Source organism: Mustelus asterias, unplaced genomic scaffold, assembly GCF_964213995.1.
Source record: "Mustelus asterias unplaced genomic scaffold, sMusAst1.hap1.1 HAP1_SCAFFOLD_962, whole genome shotgun sequence".
Classification (NCBI taxonomy): Eukaryota; Metazoa; Chordata; class Chondrichthyes; order Carcharhiniformes; family Triakidae; genus Mustelus; species Mustelus asterias.
The window spans coordinates 94272-114953 of NW_027590908.1; the positions used below are offsets into that span (position 1 = coordinate 94272).

The 20682-nt window shown below is 47.7% G+C and overlaps 1 protein-coding gene across 1 annotated transcript; it reads right to left on the reverse strand.

Annotated features, from left to right (window-relative positions):
* Positions 1-4187: 4187 nt before the first annotated feature.
* On the reverse strand, positions 4188-20079 carry LOC144487671 (NACHT, LRR and PYD domains-containing protein 3-like). The gene is made up of 4 exons (XM_078205753.1): positions 20069-20079; positions 12754-12924; positions 7262-7429; positions 4188-4632 (listed from the first exon to the last, which is right to left on the reverse strand). The coding sequence occupies exons 1-4, from the start codon at positions 20077-20079 to the stop codon at positions 4545-4547; spliced, it is 438 nt and encodes a 145-aa protein (XP_078061879.1). The 3' UTR covers positions 4188-4544.
* Between the last annotated feature and the right edge of the window lie 603 nt (positions 20080-20682).

A 20682-nucleotide genomic window follows, 5' to 3' on the forward strand; every position in this document is an offset into this window, starting at 1 on the left:
CCTGTTCCTCTCCATATCCCACCCTCCTTTCACTCAATCTTTTATGTTTAAAATGTGGACACTGATATAGTGTTAGGAATATGGGGCAGGGAGGAGGCACAGAGCATGAGTGCACAGCAAGATCCCACACAGTCTGAACATGATACAATGTGATATTTAAGTGAGGATTGAGGTGAAGTCAGTGGGAATGAGGGACCACACCTCTCCCTCTCTCCGCCCCTCTTCCTTCCACCCCTCCCCAGTTAAAATAAGGGGACATCACTCCTGGTTTGGTGCTGTTTGTACATTTGACATGAACAGGGAACCTTCCACTTCTAGCACAGTCACTCCTCTCTGATTCCCTCTCTCTTTTACCTCCACCATCTCTGCCCCTATCCACCCCCCTCTTCTCTCTCCTGCACTTGATGATCTAACTGTTCTCTCTCTCTCTGCCTGTTTATCTCCCCCGATCTCTGTACGTACCCATCGCCCTCCTCTCTCTCTCTCGCCTGCTCTGGATAATCTCTCTCTCTCTGACGATGAATCTGGATTGAAATGCTCTCTGAAAGGTTTCTGTCTGACCATTTTAAATCATGTCACCCTGTGACCACTGTTTGTGTTGATCACTGATTCACATTGAGAAATGAGGCTGGGGGCAGTGGTGGGAGATGGAAGCAATCACAGTCAGTTGTCAGTACACTGAATTTGGGGAGCGGAACCACGGTCTCCCAGCAGGATAGGCTGCAGGGAAAATACACACAGCAAGATCCCACAAGCAAACTGCTCTGTTACCCTCCCGTTCCCCCCGCCCCTCACTGTTACCCTCCATTTCCCATTTCTCTCACTGACAACTCGCAATCAAAGGAGAACGATGGGAGACAGAGAGAGAGAGAGAGAGCGAGAGCAGGAAAACCCACAATCACATCCTGAATTAAATGCATTATTTTGTTTTTAACCATCGAGTTCTCCCACTTCAGCACTGACACTGTTCGGGAATGAAGCAAATACAAAAGGACATTCTGAGGGCCCTCTGAGATTAGGCCTTGAATTGAGGCCTAGTCACAGAGGCTGCATTAAACCTTGGGGACAGAGAACAGTTTTCTCACCCCCTCCCACAGTGAAACAGAACAATCCTCTCCAGCCCCGGAACTGTCCCAGACACGACTGGAAGGAGTGAGAGGGAAAAGGGAGAGTGGGGATGAGGGTGGAGCCAGTGTTCTCCAGACCCTGCCCCTTCCACCCCCCCCCCCCCCCACCCCCGCATTGAAACAACAAATCACGTTGGGATTTCCCTCGACTTTATTACAAGGTGCAACACAGAAGCAAATAGGTGGAGCAACGGGGAAGGATTGCAGGAAAGTGAGTGAAAAAACACCCTCGCCCTCTCTCTCCCCCTCCCTCCTCCTCCACCTCATTCTCTCCCCCTACTCTTGCCCTCCCTCTCGCGACCCACATTCTAGAACCTTTGATCTCTCCCCCTTGCACACTCTGCCTCCCTCACACTTTCCTCTCTTTTCCACTCCCTCTCCCACTGATTCTCTTCCCCTCACCCTCTCTTCTCCTCACTCCCTTCCTCCTCACTTAATTTCTCCCTCCCCCTCACTCCCTCAATTCCTTCCCTTTCACTCTCTTCCCCCTCAGTCTCTGCCCTCACACTCTCCCCTTTACTTTCCATCCCTTAGTCTCTCTCCCTTCACTTCCCCACTCGCCCTCTCCTCTCTCTCCTCCTCACTCTCTGTCTTCACTCTCTCCCTTCCCCTTCAGTGTCTTTCCCCCTCAGTCTTTTCCGTCACACTGTCCCGCCTCAGACCTTCCACTCTCTTCCCCCTCAGTCTTTTCCGTCACACTACCCCGCCTCAGACCTTCCACTCTCTTCCCCCTCAGTCTTTTCCGTCACACTATCCCGCCTCAGACCCTCCCCTTCACTATCCATCCCATCAACCTCTCTCCCCTCAGTTGCTCTTCACTTACTCTCCCCCTTATTCTCTCCTCTGACTCTCTCCCCGTCAGTTCCTCTCCCCGTTCTCTCCCTCCTCTGACTCTCTCCCTCATTCTTCACCTTTCTCCCCCTCACTCCGTCCCTTCACTCCATCTACGCTCACTTTCTCCCCTTCACTCTACCTCTCATTCTCTTCTCTCTCCTCCTCACTTTCATCCCCCACTCTCTCCCCCTCACTCCGTCCCCTCTATCTCTCCGCTTCACCCTTCCCCTCCCCCTGCGTCCCCCGCACTCCCCTCTCATTCTCTTATCCCTCATGCACTATCTTCCCGTCACTCTCCCTCCCCTCCTCACTCTCCCTCCCCTCCTCACTCTCCCTCCCCCATTCTCTCCCTCATTTTTCACCTATTCTCCCCCTCATTCGACCTCCCATCGCGCTCTCCCCTCACACCATCTGCCCTCAACCTCACTCCCCCTCACTCGCTCTTCACCTACTCTCTCCCTCACTCTTCCTGCTCACTCACTCTCTCATTGAGTGTATTTAAGACAGAGATAGATATGTTCTTGATTGGTAAGGGGATCAAATGTTATGGGGGAAATGCGGGAGAATGGGGTTGGAAACTTATCAGCCGTGATTAAATAGTGGAGGAGACTCGATGAGCAGAATAGCTGAATTCTGCTCCTGTATCTTATGGTCTTTTCAGTTTCACGCTCACTGTTAGCGTTTACACTATTTACACTATTATTATTACACAATTATTTACACCAGTCCCCCGCTCTTTATTAGCTTGTGTATATATTAGTTTCAGCATTCCAATGATTCACAATTAGCATTTAACTAATTAATCAATAAGCATTTAATTGTAAATAACTAGTTATACATATTATAAAATCAGGAATATTCATTACAATTACAGAGCAGCAGCACTAACCCTTTCTCTTCCAAGACTCAATAACATAGATCATGTCACAAACTGAGCAGTATTCAGTTAAAACTAGCACAGACCAGACAACACAAAGTTAATTTAAATTGAAATAATAGGTGATGCGAGGAGATTGTTCTGAAGAAATGATATTAATTTGAAAGTGATTAATTCATAGTCTTTGAAGAATTTCCCCGATCCAATGTGATGCTTTTAATGGTGTAGAATATCTACCCACTTTTCAGCACCGGCATCTGCAACTGTAGATGGATGAAAAGCAACAATCCGACAAACACCAGGTAATATCTGTCATGGCAAAATAAACAGTTTGATAAATAATGGTAATATCTGACATCATGCATCTGTCCTGAGATCTTTGGGATAATCCAAAATAAATCATACATTCAGAAATTAAATAAAGCTGAGGTGGGTGTGCAGGAACAGAGTGAAATTGTGAATTCTAGCTTTCTATGCTATCGCTCTGCATCTGCTCAGTGAGATATAAGGAACAAGGAAAGAGGAAACTGCATTTCCGAGGCTCTGATCCTGTGCAATGCTGCGCCAGTGTTCCTGTGTTGCTTTCGTTCGAGGGATGTCGGTTTCAGAGGAAATGTTATCACTTGTTGTCCAACTTAAATGTTATTTGGTTACAGGGCGCTGCGATTTCATTAACCGCTGCAATGCATGGGTTTGTTGCTTGATAGTGGTGTGTGATGTGCGTTTCTGTGGGTTTATGGCTGCGTGTTGAGAGTATTTAAGAGAGATTCTGTGTTTCTCTCTGTGTCAGTACGTGGATAAGAGTGTACAATTGTCTGCGTTTGTGAGTGTGTGGGTGTCAGTTTGGGCCTGTGTGTCTGGAAATAGGTGCAGGTGTGTTATCTTGGAAACAGGAATTACAGAGTGCAGCAGAGTTTACCCACTCCCATTCTGAATGGGATTAGTGTCTGATAACTGCACCAAATGTACACATTACAGTCTGAGATCATCCCCAACTACAATCTCCAGACAATATCTCCCACAGGGAATGAGGGAACAGAGTTCATGTACAGTGTCTGGTGATAAAAGGGTTAATTCACCAGCCGGGGTTCCTGCTGCAAACTCCAATCCCTGTCAATATTGTTCAATATTCACGCTGCAGGAACCGGTTCCCAGATGCAGACATAGGACTTACTGAACTTGTCTGAGGCTCAGAGAGAGCAGCGCCTGCAGTAGCTCGGAGCCGCCAGCAGATGGTGGCATTGTTTCACTTTAATCACCAGATAGTGAAAGAGGTTTTGAGGAGAGGCTGGTGGAGTCTTTAATTCATTCACAGAGACAGAGAGGAAACTCTGACAAGATTGACCAATCTGCCCCCTGCTGGGTACTGTCAGAATCACACACACACTGTTCTCTCTCTGGAGAATGATCTCTGCTGCTCCATTTTGAAAGGAGGTTGAAGTCTCTGTTGCTGAGAACACTGACAACACATTGCTGCTTAAACAATGGTTTGCAGCAATCTTTCCTTCAATGTGGAGACTAAAACTACAACCGTTTTCCAGCTGGGAAACCAGGTAAGCAGGGAAATCAGTGCCAGGCTGGAGGGGCTGATGGAATAGGGAGGGAGAGGGGCAGGAATGAAGGGTTTGGAAGGAGCTGTCGAAGATCTTCACAATTCAGGATTTCACTGTAACCGGTGGAGCAGCAATGTTTATAGATTGAAATGTTCACACTGTCACTGTCAGTCCCCGTCTGGATCCCCGCAGCGACTCCAGCTGTCTCTTCCCATTTGGACTGAACCGATTCCACCGCAGCCTGAAACAGATTAAAGATGAAACAGGAAATAAACAGATTGAACAACAGAGTAAATAACAGGAGACTGGAGTTAATGGGACAAATCTTCTGGTCTCTGGATCGCCAGAGGCCAGACACACATCCGAAGATGAGCATCGCGACCCTGTGGATGTCCCGACGCACTGATCTACCTGGGAATTGTCCCAGAGGTATTAACTACTATTGGGGAACCCCCCTGCTGCAGTTAGAGTCAGATACTTGGGACAGATCCACAAAGTTTACCTGGATAGTTACTCAGGTAATGTTAGACAGCTCACCACCTGGGCTAATACCTGAATAGCACAACCGAGTCCCCCAATCACTTCCCACTGATCCCCATACTCCACCTCCCACAGTCTGACTAGACCCACTCATAGAGTCACAGAGGTTTACAGCATGGAAACAGGCCCTTTGGCCCAACTTGTCCATGCCACCCTTTTTTAAAAAACACCCGAAACTACAGTTCCACCCATATAGACTCAGTGGCTGAACCCTCGGATATATCCCCCCTCAGTACGGCCGTGATGCTTTCCCTAATCAAAAGTGCAACTCCCCCTCCTCTCTTACCTCCTGTTCTATCTTTCCGATAGCATCTGTACCCTGGAACATTGAGCTGCCAGTCCTGTCCCTCCCTTAGCCATGTTTCAGTAATTGCTATAATATCCCAGTCCCATGTACCCATCAATGCCCTGAGTTCATCTGCCTTGCCCGTCAGGCCTCTTGCATTGAAATAAATGCAGTTTAATCTGGAATTCCCTTGCTCTCTGTCTTGCTTCTGTCTGATCTGTCTGGTACTAGGATTACTGACACTGCCTTTACTAATTAATGTGCTCTCTTTAACTTCCGTGCTGTCCTCAAACTTCTCTTTTGTCTCCCTACTGCTTTGGATCCCACCCCCCTGCCAACCTCGTTTCAACGCTCCCGAGCTGCTCGAGCAAATCTCCCCGCCAGGATGTTAGTCTCCCTCCAGTTCAAATGTAACCCATCCTTCTTGAACAGATCAGCCCTTCCCCAGAAAAGATCCCAATGATCCAAAAATCTAAATCCCTGCTCCCTGCACCAGCTCTCAAGCCAGTCATTCATCTGCCTAATCCTCCTATTCCTACTCTCACTAGCACGTGGTACCGATAGTAGTCCTGAAATTACTACCTTCGAGGTCCTACACGTTAGCCTTCTGCCTAACTCTCTGCATTCACATTTCAGGATCTCATCCCTTTTCCTACCTATGTCGTTGGTACCAATATGTACAACGACCTCTGGCTGCTCACCCTCCCCCTTAAGAATGTCCTGCAATCGCTCAGAGACGTCCTTGACCCTGGCACCAGGGAGGCAACACACCATCCTGGAGTCTCGATTGCAGCCACAGAAACGCCTGTCTGTGCCTCTAACTAGCGAGTCCCCGATTACTACTGCTCGCTTGCTCTTTGCCCGACCCTGTCCCACAGCAGAACCAGCTGTGGTGTCACAGGCCTGGCTACTGCTGGTATCTCCCCCTGACAGGCTGTCACTCCCGTAAATCATCTCTCCCTCCCCTCCAGCCCGACTACCTCCCACTAGCCCTTGAACAAATCTGACTAAACCTCCCAACTTGGCCTCATCCGTCCAAACCTCTCCTGTCCTGACACAGAAACATGGAAGATAGGAGCAGGAGGCGGCCATTTGGCCCTTTAAGCCGACTCCAACATCCATCACAATCATGGCTGATCGTCCAACTCAAAAGCCTAATCCTGCTTTCTCCTCATAACCTTTGATCCTGTTCGCCCCAAGTGCTGTATCCAGCCGCCTCTTGAATACATTCTTGACTATCTCTCTGACTTAAACTGATTACTCAAGAACCAACCCAAACCCACTACTCTCCAAAGCTATTAACCAATCCCAACCCCCGACCTCGCAACCAAATCTAACTAGACACCCAACAACATTACCAACTCCCAGCCACCATCCAAACTGCTGATTAACCCTCCAACCCAACACAATACAACCCGACCACCCTCCCGACACCCAGAACTAATCCTTGAACCTCTCCTCAGCTCCCTGACTAACCATTCATCCAGCGACACACCAACCCATTCACTCCCACAATCAACTAACACTTATGGAGCTCCCCGGGGTCACTGTGCTGTAAATAAGGTGTGCTCGCTCTACGTGACTCCACTCTGCTCTGATGGAGATCGCCTGGGTCACTGCTGTAAATAGGGTGCGTGCTCTCTCTTCCCCGACTCTACTCCGCTATGATGGAGCTCCCCGGGGTCACTGCTGTAAATAGGGTGTGTGCTCTCTCTTCCCCGACTCTACTCCGCTATGATGGAGCTCCCCGGGGTCACTGCTGTAAATAGGGTGTGTGCTCTCTCTTCCCCGACTCTACTCTGATGGAGCTCCCCGGGGTCACTGCTGTAAATAGGGTGTGTGCTGTCTCTTCCCCGACTCTTGTCTGCTCTGATGGAGCTCCCAGGGTCGCAGTACCGAAGATCCTGGGAGAAATATGCAGCAGTTTCGGTTTGGGGGAATTTTCACACATACCATTGCTGCTACTTGGAAGATTCAGGCCCATTTCTACTTTAAATCGATTTATATTTTAATTGTTACACTAAAAATTCACACAAACACTCACCAGATCTCCTCCAGACTGCTGCAGGTCTGTATGAGGCGGCGGAGAGCAGGGACAGATTGATCTGTGAAGGAGTTTGATCCCAGGGACAGAATCCTCAGTGACTGGTTTGTACTGAGAGCGGAGGCGAGATCCTCAGCACAAGAATCTGTGAGAGCGTTCTCATACAGACTGGAGACCAGAGAGAGGAATAACAGGAATCAGGCTCAATCCCCAGTGTTTTAAATAATACTGTTAATAACAATAATAATGTATTGTATCAGACATTCCAAACACACAACCTGCATTTCTGTAGAATGAGGAAATACTCAATGCTGAAAATGAAATATAAATAAACTGGAAATGCTCAGCAGGTTCGCTAAATACATGTGAAGAGAGAAACAGGGGTAAAGTTTGAGCTTCCATTGGAACTGGGAACGGGCAGTGAATTGACAGGTTTGAAGTGACAGCGGTGGGTGGCTGGGGAAGAAACAAAGAAAGGACAAACTGGAATTACAGGAGTGATTAAATGATAAAAGTGATGGTGGGACAGGACCACAATCACAGGATCCCCATGTCCTTACTCGGAGTGGCTCGGGAGGGACATGGGATGGTCAGTGGTTTGGGAATGCAGTTTGTGGTGAGGTTGAAGATAATGGCTGTGATTTTACCAGAAGCTCTGAAGTCCCAGCATGGGGATTGGAAATGGGTGGTGTGTCCGTGTGGGCAGGATAGGCAGAGTTATGAAGGTGATATTGTCAGAGGGGGACAATTAACGGCTGGCAGGCAGGGGGAGCTGCCCACTGAGGCAGCCTGGGCACGGGGCAGTCCCGGTTCAGGCAATGCTGGCACCATCTCCAAAGGCAGCAGGACTTTCAAACACAGCAGCTCTGGAGGGAGCAGCGAGGGAGCTCTGCTTACTGAATGAGGGGTTGAAATGTCAGACAGCAGAGCAAGGCTTGCGCACCCGCCCCCCCCCCCCCCCCCCCCGCCCCGCCCCCCCTCCCTCCCCCCCCCCCCCCCCCCTCCCTCCCTGGAGGGGCTCCTCCCGGCTGCTCAGGCTCAGAGGGAGGTCCTGTTCCCTCAGGATGGGAGGAGATTATCCCATCGGTACAAGCCAGTGTGGATGGAGATTGCTGGGAGGTGAGCAGGTTTCAGACACGTGGTTACAGAGTGGAAAAGGATCAATGTCCTGATGTGTTCTGCCACGGTGAGTGCAGCACAGCCTGATATGTGAATAAGAATGAGGGGGAAATTGTGGAAAGAACATCTCCACCCAGACACTGGCAATGCAAAGGACTTGCAGAATCTCACTGGCTGTCCTGTCTGGAGACAATACACATCTCTGTAACCTGTGCTTAATGCTGCCTTCTCTCACATTATCTGTCTCTTTAAGACCTGGTTGGCTGTAGGGATTCGCATTCTAATCAGTATTCTGTAACTTGATTTTGTGTCTCTGTGCCCTGTTTGAGAGCAGATTTCCACTCCATCTGACGAAGGAGCAGCGCTCCGAAAGCTAATGGTATTTGCTACCAAATAAACCTGTTGGACTTTAACCTGGTGTTAAAACTCTTACAATGCAAAGGCAGCAGCATTGACTGTCAGAGACATGTCCGTTAGGCTGGCACCAGCATAGGCTCGAGCAGGGCTGACCAACATATTCACTGGGCAAACACACGTCAATGTTTTTCTCACTCAAGGGGCCGATGAGTAAATTTCAGAATGATAAAGTTTGGCACAGCAGAAATTTCAATTAAAAACTAAACTGAGATATGAAAAGAAACAACTTGCTGAGCACAATAATGAGTAATAAATAAAGATGATTATTAGAGTTTAATCCTCATCAATCACAAATTGTTTCCCACATTTGCTGCAGATCGGCTCAAAAACCTATCAGCAGCAAACATGGGAAAGAAACGGGATGTGATTGGAGGAGCAGCTCCATGCAGATTCTTCCATTCAAACTGAACTGTGTGACTGAGATTCTGGAAACTCACTCCGGGGGCCGCATTGAGGGGCTTCGAGGGTCACATTCCCCCCTTGGTCCACACGTTGGACAACCCTGGGCTACTGCATGTGTTTGATGAGTGAGTAACAGTTTATGTGTTTGGAAAGAGAGCAAACATCATCAGGGAATAAGTGAAGAAGAGTGGAGACATCCAGGTCTTGCCATCCTTACGCCAATGGAAGATGAAGTGCTGGATCAGGAAGGCCTGGGGGCAGAGTGGGTAATTACTGCTGGTGAGATGGGTTGAGTGGGTGGCCTAGTGAATGGGGACAGGAGAGCGTCTGGTGAGGACAAAACATAGAGCTTGTTTATCCATCACTGGTCACAGAGAGCAGTCTGAAGGACGTATTGGGATAGGAACAAAATACCTCGGAACAGCAGAAGGTCATTCAGCCCCTCGAGCATACTCCATCACGGCTGTTGGAATTGTAGTCACAATTATTTTCCCGCTCGCTCCTCTGTAACCCTTGATTCGCTTCTCAATCCAAAGTCATTGCTAACTCAGCTTTGAATATATTCAATGACTCTGCCTGCACTAGTCTCGAGGGAATAGAGTTCCACTCTCCCGCGACCATCTAAAAAAATAAATTTCTCCTCATCTCAGTCTTAAGGGACTGACAATTACATTTTAAAATCTGTCCCCTTGTTCTAGTCTCTCTTACAAGAAGAAACAGCCTCTCAGCAACCACCCTGTCTCATCCCCTCAATGCGATCACTCCCTGAGCCTCTCCACATCCCCTTGAAATATTTTTGCATCCTCCTCACAATGGTGCGAGGGGCAAGGTTTAAAGGAGATGCAAGAGACAGATTTTTTACACAGAGTAGTGGGTGCCTGGAACTCGCTGCCGGGGGAGGTAGTGGAAGCGGATATGGTGGTGACGTTTAAGGGGCGTCTTGACAAGTACATGAATAGGATGGGAATAGAGGGATATGGTCCCCGGAAGGATACGGGGTTTTAGTTAAGTCGGGCAGCATGGTCGGTGCAGTCTTGGAGGGCCGAAGGGCCTGTTCCTGTGCTGTAATTTTCTTTGTTCTTTGTGTTTCTCTCCAATAGAGAGAGACAGTTTGTTACATGTAGCTTCAGGGATACAATTTAATAAACGTGCGGCAATGGGAGGAGATGGGACTCCATGAACCCCACAGCCGGTAAGAGGACCAAACCCTCAGATTTAGCATCATCCTACATCACACTCTAAACACCAAACCAAATGAACTAACCAACTCCACATATACCCAAACAGGCACATTAATATCTGACAGGTTCGGGAAATCCGTGCACTCAGGCAGCACAGGCAGAATCACAGTATTGTGAGAGAGCAGAAGGAGGCCACTCGGCCCATCGTGTCTGCACTGACTCTCCGAATGAGCAATTCACTAAGTGGCATTCCCCCACCTTCCCCCAAATCCCTGTGCATTCCAGAGCTCAACCACTGGCTGCAGGGGACAGCACAATTCTGGCAATGCTGGCACCAGATTTAAAGGCAGCCAGCAGCACTTTTAAAGGCTCTGAAGGGAGCAGTGAGGGAGCCCTGGTTAATGAACAAAGGGCTGAAATGGCAGAAGGCAGATTCAACCCAATTCGCTGACACTAGCCTGGAAATTCTCAAGGCTATATCGGTTTGGAGGGAGGTTCTGTTCCCTCAGGAGTGGAGGAGGAGACCTGTCACATCAACCCAAGCAAGTCTGGATAGAAACTGCCGAGGGCCAGAGCAGGCAGCACGTGGCTGCAGTGAGGCAAAGGATCAATAACCTGAAAAGTTCTGACAAGGTGAGTGTTAAACTTACAGGCTGATATGTGAATAAGGATGAAAGAGGAATGGTGGAAAGAACATCTCCACCCAGACACTGGCAATGTCCAGACAGCAGCATCAATCTTCAGGAACATGTCAGCCTCTCTGTGAAGGGTTCCGGTCAGTCAGAGATGACTGCTGCACTGCCGACACTGAGTGACCATCCTGGTGGTCCCATGATGGGCAGTCTGGCAGCACCATAGGCTTGTGTGTGTCTTTGATGGGTGAGTATCAATGGAAATTTATGTGCTTGTAGAAGAGGGCACAGAGCGTCAGAGAAGGAGCCAAGAGTGACAGTGTCTGGATTGTGTCATCCTTATGCCAATGGAAGATGCAGTGCTGGAGCTGGGAGACCTGGAGGCTGGGTGGGCAATCGCTGATGGTGAGATGGGTTGTGGATCCAGAGAGAGTGAGTGAGTGAGTGGATGGGCACAGGAGAGGCTCTGCTGCTGAGTCCATAACTTGGAGCTTGTGTGTTCATCATTGGTCACATGGAGCTCTGGATTAGGAACAGTCAGAAGTTTAACAGCACCAGGTTAAAGTCCAATAGGTTTATTTGGTAGCAAATGCCACTAGCTTTCGGAGCGCTGCCCCTTCGTCAGGTGGAGTGTAGAAATGCTCACAAACAGGGCATACAGAGACACAAACTCAATTTACAGAATAATGACTGGAATGCAGTCTTTACAGATAATCAAGTCTTAAAGGTACAAACAGTGTGAGTGGAGGGAGCATTAAGCACAGGTTAAAGAGATGTGTATTGTCTCCAGACAGGACAGCCAGTGAGATTCTGCAAGTCCAGACAAGCTGTGGGCCATTCGGCCCATCAATCCTTCACTAACAACAATCCCGCCCAGGCCCTATAACAGTAACCCTACATATTAACTCTGCAAATCCCCCTGACATTAAGTGTCAATTTACCATCGCCGCTCAAACTAGCGTGCACATCTTTGGCATGTGGGAGGAAGCTGGAGTAACTGAAGGAAACCTGCGCAGACACGGAGAGTACATGCAAACTCCACACAATCTGTCACCCAAGGCCGGAATTGACACGGGTCTCTGGCGCTCTGAGTCAGCAGTGCTAACAGTTCTACCACCCTGCCGACCATGATCAGCCGTGGTTCGTCCCAATTGCAGTGAGTATCGGACGAATAATTTCTATATTTTTTCATAAGATAAGCCTGGCATGCCATGAAAGACTCAAGCCAACATTTTCTCAAATGTTTATAAAATACGTTCATAAGGTGACCAAAACTATATACGTTACTTCAGCTGTGCTGTGACCACAAACCTATCAGATTTGTGACTGGCGACCTTTGCTCCCAGGCGAATTGTCCCTCATTGCCTTTTCTGTTGATTTGTCAAAGCTGTCGGATCTTATAATATGAAGTCATGTGACTGGATCAGGTTGGAGATTCTGAGAGTCAGCACACCCGAAGGTAGAAATTCAATACAGTTTGCAGTTGCCAATGACTGGACCTCAGAGGGTGAACCATAACATTATTCCCCCACTCCCTCAACATAAGGATGTGTGGGACTGACATCCCATTGCTCAGGGATCAGAGAGAGAAGCAACAGGAGTCAGAGGAAAAGCAGTTTTCCTTATTCATAACTGACGCCAATAGTAATGGGCAGTGTTTTTTATACAAATACCAGTGGTGAAATTATATTGTTGAATATTCAGTTATTATAAACACAATCTCACACAGTCTGCTACTTACTGCAGTTTCTGTATTTTACAGTCCGGATTCCTCAGAGCCACAGACAGCAGTTTCACTCCGGAATCTCCCAGTTTATTGCCACCCAGATTCAGATCTATCAGTGAGCGGTTTGTACTGAGAGCAGAGGCCAGGTCCTCGGCACAAGAATCGGTGAGATCGTTACCACGGAGACTGGAGATCAGAGAGAGAAAAATAACAGGAATCAGGGTAAATCCACAGTGTTTTTAAGAATAAGATCATTAACAATAATAATGTACAGCGCGGGACATTCAAGAAACACAACTTCAGTTGATACAGAAGGCAAAATTCTACTGATGCTGTAAATCTGAAATATGAATAAATATGTTGGAGACTCTCATCAGGTCAGGCAATATCTGTGAAGATAGAAACAGATTTAGTTTCAGTTCAATTAGCTAAAATTAGAAATTGGAAATAGCGGTGAATTAAATAGTTTTAAGTGACAGGGAGCTGGGGATGGGCGGGTGACAAGGAAAGAACAAAATGGAAGTGCCGGAGTGATTAAATGATAAAAAGGATGATGGTGAAAGGGAAGAGCACAGGATTCCCATGTCCTTACCCTGAGTCACAGGGAGGGACATGGGATGGTCAGTGGCTCAGGAATGGAGTGTGTGGTGGGGTTGAAGATGATGCGACAGAAACCTTTCTCACACTGCCAGTGGTTCGGGTCTGGAATTCACAGCCGGGAAGTGTGGTGGAGGTCGGCTGCATCGAAGCAGTCAAAAAGGAATTAGATGATTATTTGAATATAAAGAATGAGCGGGGATACGAGAAAAACGCTGGAGAATGACTCAAATTCCGAATGCTAATTTGGTGAGCTGGTGCAGACACGATGGGCCAAATGGCCTCATTGTGCACCGTAAGAATTCTGCAAAAATAATGGTTGGAAATGTATCGATATTTCAACTGGAAGTGGTGATGTTGCCGTGTGGACAGTGTTAGTCGCCATAGTCCTCAATAAAATGTTAATATTGATAGGCAAAGGGATCTGGGTGTACAGGTCCACAGATCACTGAAAGTGGCAATGCAGGTGGAGAAGGTAGTCAAGAAGGCATACGGCATGCTTGCCTTCATCGGCCGGGGCACTGAGTTTAAAAATTGTCAAGTCATGTTGCAGCTTTATAGAACCTTCGTTCGGCCGCACTTCGAATATAGTGTTCAATTCTGGTCGCCACTCTACCAGAAGGATGTGGAGGCTTTGGAGAGGGTACAGAAAAGATTGACCAGGATGTTGCCTGGTATGGAGGGCATCAGCTATGAGGAGAGGTTGGAGAAACTTGGTTTGTTCTCACTGGAGCGACGGAGGTTGAGGGGAGACCTGATATAGGTCGACAAGATTATGAGAGGCATGGACAGAGTGGATAGTCGGAAACTTTTTCACAGGGTAGAAGAGTCAATTGCTAGGGGGGCACAGGTTTAAGGTGCGAGGGGCAAGGTTTAAAGGAGATGTACGAGGCAGATTTTTTACACAGTAGTGGGCGCCTGGAACTCGTTGCTGGGGGAGGTAGTAGAAGCAGATATGGTGGTGACGTTTAAGGGGCGTCTTGACAAGTACATGAATAGGATGGGAATAGAGGGATATGGTCCCCGGAAGGATAGGGGGTATTAGTTAAGTCAGGCAGCATGGTGGGTGCAGTCTTGGAGGGCCGAAGGGCCTGTTCCTGTGCTGTAATTTTCTTTGTTCTTTGTGTTTCTCTCCAATAGAGACAGAGACAATTAGTTACATGTAGCTTCAGGGATACAATTTAATAAACGTGCGGCAATGGGAGGAGATGGGATTCCATGAACCCCACAGCCGGTAAGAGGACCAAACCCTCAGATTTAGCATCATCCTACATCACACTCTAAACACCAAACCAAATGAACTAACCAACTCCACATATAACCAAACAGGCACATTAATATCTGACAGGTTCGGGAAATCCGTGCACTCAGGCAGAATCACAGAATTGTTACAGAGGAGGAGGAGGCCATTCGGCCCATTGTGTCTGCACTGACTCTCCGAATGAGCAACTCACCAAGTGTCATCTCCCCACCTTCCCCCAAGTCCCTGCGCATTGCAGAGCTTAACCACTGGCTGCAGGGGACAGCACAATTCTGGCAATACTGGCCCCAGATTAAAAGGCAGCCAGCAGCACTTTTAAAGGCTCTGAAGGGAGCAGTGAGGGAGCCCTGGTTAATGAACAAAGGGCTGAAATGGCAGAAGGCTGATTAAACCCAATTCGCTGACACTTCCCTGGAAATTCTCAAGGCTATATCGGTTTGGAGGGAGGTTCTGTTCCCTCAGGACTGGAGGAGGAGACCTGTCACATCAACCCAAGCAAGTCTGGATAGACACTGCCAAGGGTCTGAGCAGTGGCTGCAATGAGGCAAAAGATGAATAATCTGATATGTTCTGACAAGGTGAGCGTTAAGCCTACAGGCTGATATGTGAATAAGGATGAAAGAGAAATTGTGGAAAGAGACACTGGCAATGTCCAGACAGCAGCATCAATCTTCAGGAACATGTCAGCCTCTCTGTGAAGGGTTACATGGAACATAGGACATAGAACAGTACAGCACAGTACAGACCCTTCGGCCCACGATGTTGTGCCGAGCTTTGTCCAAAACCAAGATCAAGCTACCCCACTCCCTATCATTCTGGTGTGCTCCATCTGCCTATCCAATAACCGCTTGAAAGTTCCTAAAGTGTCCGACTCCACTATGACAGCAGGCAGTCCATTCCACACCCCAACCGCTCTCTGAGTAAAGAGTCAGTCAGAGATGGCTGCTGCACTGCCGACACTGAGTGACCATCCTGGTGGTCCCATGATGGGCAGTCTAAATTAGCGTCAGGTTTGTGTGTGTCTTTGATGGGTGAGTAACAAGGGAAATTTATGTTCTTGTAGAAGAGGGCACAGAGCGTCAGAGAAGGAGCCAAGAGTGACAGTGTCTGGATTGTGTCATCCTTATGCCAATGGAAGATGCAGTGCTGGAGCTGGGAGACCTGGAGGCTGGGTGGGCAATCGCTGATGGTGAGATGGGTTGTGGATCCAGAGAGAGTGAGTGAGTGAATGGATGGGCACAGGAGAGACTCTGCTACTGAGTCCAAAACCTGGTGCTTGTGTGTCTTCCATTGGTCACATGGAGCTCTGGGTTAGGAACAGTCTGCAGGACATGTTGGAATGTGCATTACCCTCTAACATTCTTCACTCTCTCACAAATCAACAGCTGCGGTGAGAGGGAGACGGGCGTGCAGCTCTGAAGATGGGGAGGGGTCAGAGGATGGATTGTCACATTATACTCTATAACGTCCGCCAGAGCAGATAATGTCTCTCACGATTAGCAAAGGGGTTACAATCTGGCAGCACAGGAGAGCACACACAAACCCGAGCAGCTGATGAAGGCAGCAATAGCTGAGTTCACTCACACTCTCGAAGGGACAGGTCATTGTCAGCTTCAGGAAGATGAAATGTGACTGGAGTCTTTAACAATGCAGCAGATACTGGAGCTGCAGCGTAGGATACTTTAACATCCGGTGGAGTTTCCAAAGGCTGTGTGTATCCATACACAAAGGATGGAGGAGTCAATCCAGGCCAGCAGTGTTACCATGTCTCAGGTCTGAGCACAAATAGCATCCTCCACAGAGAGATTGGTGACCTTCATGGAGAGTCACATCCAGCCTCTCACCCACAGGAAATACACATGAACCTGCATGTTCTCACCACCTCCATGAGCTCTGTGGAACACGGGCTGTGGGAGGGGTGGGAAAATGTGCCTGGAGTAACTGTTAGGACCTCCCCAGCTGAGCAGGGAGGGTCCAGTTTGCCCTGAATGGATAGAGGAGCGGCTGCCTGCAGTATTCGGGAGCTCCTCTCAGGATGCCCCTGGTGTGGGCAGTGGGTCCCCTTCTGCTCCGACTGTGACACAAGCACCTCACGAAGCTATGATGACAGAGACAACTCCAGCATCTGTGCAGAGGACCCGCAGTTGGCCGGATCCTTCCAGGACTCAGGAAATCCGAGGACAAAGGCCACGGTCATCGAAATTCCCAGAGGAGAGGAGAGAGGTAAGATGCTGCCTGCAGCTCAGCGGAAAGTGCGGGGATGCCGGTGGTTGTCATGGTGGGGTTGCTTCCTTGGGTTTCACAGGATTATACTTTGTTATTACTGGTCACTTTGTTATGTCTGTATTTTGAGTAAATTCAGAGATGGAGCACCACTAAAAAAATGCTTCACCATATTACTGGGTCTTTAACAGTTCACTGGGAATGTGAGATGGGAAATACAGCACTGAATCAGGTCAATACAATTCCAATACCTTTGTTTCATGCCGTGACGGCTCCAGGGAAATTATAAAACATTCACAGAAACAGCAACAGGGCTGGAGATGGTGAAGATTTATTACACTGAATGGCTGTGAGAGTTAAGGTTCTTGGAAAACATGTCTGCATTACTGAATCTCCATCCTCCCTGACACATATCCCATGTCCCTGGCCTGTGGTCCATGGGGTTCCTCATCATGAAGCATCTGGTCAACATTGTATTGCATCACACTTTCTTCAAAGCTTCTCCACTCTAGATCCAGGTTGTATGGAACACAGCACAACACCTGGACATTTGAGACCCTCGCTGAGTATATTAAATAGTTCCACCAGATCTATCTTTAGAATTCCACTGGCCTGTGCAATGGTCACACTATTTGTCCTGTCGCAGCTGTTTTTTCTCTCTTCCGTGACTGTGTTTGGGTTACACACAGGCACAATTACCCACCTCTACAGTGGGTAGCGCTTGTCTTTATTAATTCTTTCAAGGGATGATGGTATCACTGGCAATGCCAACACTTGCAGCCCATCCCCAATTGCTTTTGAGAAGGAGGTGGTGAGCCATCTTCTTAAATTCTGCAGAGCATCTGGTACAAAACCGCTAGGAAGGGACATCCGGGATTATGATCCCGCATCAGTGATGGAAAAGCAATATATTCCAAGTCAGAATGGTGTGTGGTTTGGAAAGAAATCTGAAGCTGGTTGGTGTCCCATCCTTCTGATATCCTTGGCCATCTCGGTGATGGATAGTGCCTGTTTGGATGATGCTGGCTCAGGAACCTTGGTGAGCTGTTACATTCCACCTTGTATGTGGTAAAATACTGCCACTGTGCGTCAGTGGTAGAGACAGTCAATGTTTAGTTTGGTGAATGGCCAGCTGATCCAGTGGGCTCCTTTTCCATGGATGAGCTTCTTCAGTGTTTTTGAAGCTACAGTCAATCCAGCAAGATGAGCGGATTCCATCACACTGCTGACTTGTGCCTTGGAGATGGTGGGCAAACATTTGGGAGACAGGAGGCGAGTTCCTCATCTCCGAATTCCCAGACTGTGATCTACCCTTGGAGCCATAGTGTTTACTGTTCAATGGTCCCAGTGCGCCCCCACCACTCAGGATGTTGATGGTCGAGGATTCAGCGATGGTGCTGCCATTCAATGTAAAGGGAATATGGTTAGATTCCCGTCTGTTGGAGATGGTCCTTGCCTGGCATTTGTGCAGTGAAACATTACTTGCCATTTATCAGGTTAAGCCTGAAAGTTCTTCAGAGCTCAAGGCGCTAGCTCTGTCGAAGAGTCATCCAGATTCGAAGGGTTAGCTGTTCTCTCTCCACAGAAGCTGTCAGACATGCTGAGCCTTTCCACCATTTTCTGTTTTGTTCAGGTCTTGCTGTTTATGGGCATGGACTGCTTAAGTCTCTGAGGAATTGTGAACAGTACTGAGCATTGTGCAATCATTAGTGAGCATCCTCACTACTGACATTATAATGGAAGGCAGGACATTGATAAAGCAATTGAAGGTGGTTGGGATTTGGACATCACCCTCAGGAACTCCTGCAGTGATGTTCATGAGGCACTGGAAGGATGACACTTTTCTGATGTTCAAGAGCAGACTGATGGAGCAGCAATTCATCAGATTGGATTTGCCCTGTTTTTTTCCACATTGTCCGGTAGATCCAGTGTTGTAGCTGTACTGGAACAGCTTGGCTAGGGGAATGGCTAGTTATGGAGCACAATTCTTCAGTACCATTGCTGGGGTACAGCCAGGCTGACAGAGTTTGCAGCATGCAGTGCCTTCAGTCATTTCTTTACCTCACATGCAGTGAATCAAATTGTCATCTGGAATGCTGGGGACCTCAGGAGGAGGCCGAGATTAATCATTCTACTCAGCACTTCTGGCTGGAGATGGCACTGATGCTCTGGCCTCCCTCATCAGTAATCATGGAATTCTTGTGGCATGTTTATAGAATCATAGAATTCCCACAGTGTAGAAGGAGGCCCTTTGGCCCATCGAGTCTTCACCAATTCTTTGAAAGAATATCATATCCAGGCCCTATCTCTGTAATTCCACATATATGGCCCACTAATCCCCGTAACCTACACACCCTGAGATACCAAGGGACAACTTAGCATAGCCAATCAACCGAACCTGCACATCTTTGGACTGTGGGAGAAAATTGGAGCACCCAGAGGAAACCCACACAGACACGGGGAGAACGTGCAAACTCTACACATCAAGTCACCCAAGGCCGGAATTGAACCCTGGTCCCTGGCGCTGTGAGGCAGCAGTGCTAACCACTGTGCCACCTTGTTGCTTAATGTAACCGGCATGTCCAACATTTTGTGGCATGTCTAACACTATTTATGACTGGATATGGCAAGACAGCAGATCTCTGATCTGATCCATTGGTTTTGGTGTGATTGAGCTCGGTCTATCATATGCTGCGTCCGCTCTGTGGTCTGGTGGCCGTGTGCTGGAGCTTCACATCTCATCTTTAGATAAACCCAAGTCTCATTTGGTAGTACATGTAAAGAAAATTAGTTGTAGTAACACAGTACTGGTTGCTGGGGAAAGCCACTGTCAGCTTCCGATAAATGAAAAGGTACAGTTCACCTCTCCTGCCTGTTTCCTGTCACTCAGATAACTTCATATTCAGGCTGCCTTTGCCTCTTTTATTTCATGGTCTCCAACTTTGCTCCCAAGCTTATTTTGTGTCTACTAATAGCGGACAGTGTTTTTAATAACAGGAATACTGACAGCAATGGTATATTTAGTATCATTATTTGTGTTCTTAAAAACAATGTCCATTATTAATAGGGACATCATTCAGACTATTCTGCACTGTGATTATTGCCATTGCCAGCTGAGCTGTGCCTTGAACTGCTGGGCTGTGAGCTCTGGAATTCTCTTCATAACCCTCCCCACCTCCATCTCTGCATTCTCTTTTCAGATGCTCCTTAAGCTCCGTTTAACGTAAATTTGAGAGTGGATCCCTCGGCATAAAACTCATCAGAATTCAATGTAGTTTGTAATCTGCCTCACCGATATACTGCAGTTTTCTACATTTAATCAAACTGAGAAGCCGACAGACATAAACATCTATAATCTGAATGACAAATTAAACTAAATTGAACATGCGACCAGCCATATCTGGGAATTCTATAAACATTTAATTGTTTTGTCCATCTTTTTTATTCTCATGAATGGATTTGAGAATAATTATAAATGATTAGTTAATTCTTTCACTCCTGAATCTCGCAGTTTATTGTAACTCAGGTTCAGACACATCACTGACTGGTTTGTACTGAGAGCAGAGGTGAGAATATCTGAGGCTGTTACTCTCCAAACTGGAGATCAGAGAGAGAAAGATTTCAGGAATCAGAGTAAATCCGTGATGTTTAACACGAATACTGACAGGAATGATGTGGAATGGTTATTAATGACACGATTACTGACACTGATAATAATTTACAGTGTCAGACCATCCACTGATTATTAACACAATCTCACACAGTCTGATACTTACTCCAGTTTCTGTATTTTACATTCTGGATTCCTCAGAGCCGCAGACAATAGTTTCACTCCTGAATCTCCCACTTTATTGTCACCCAGA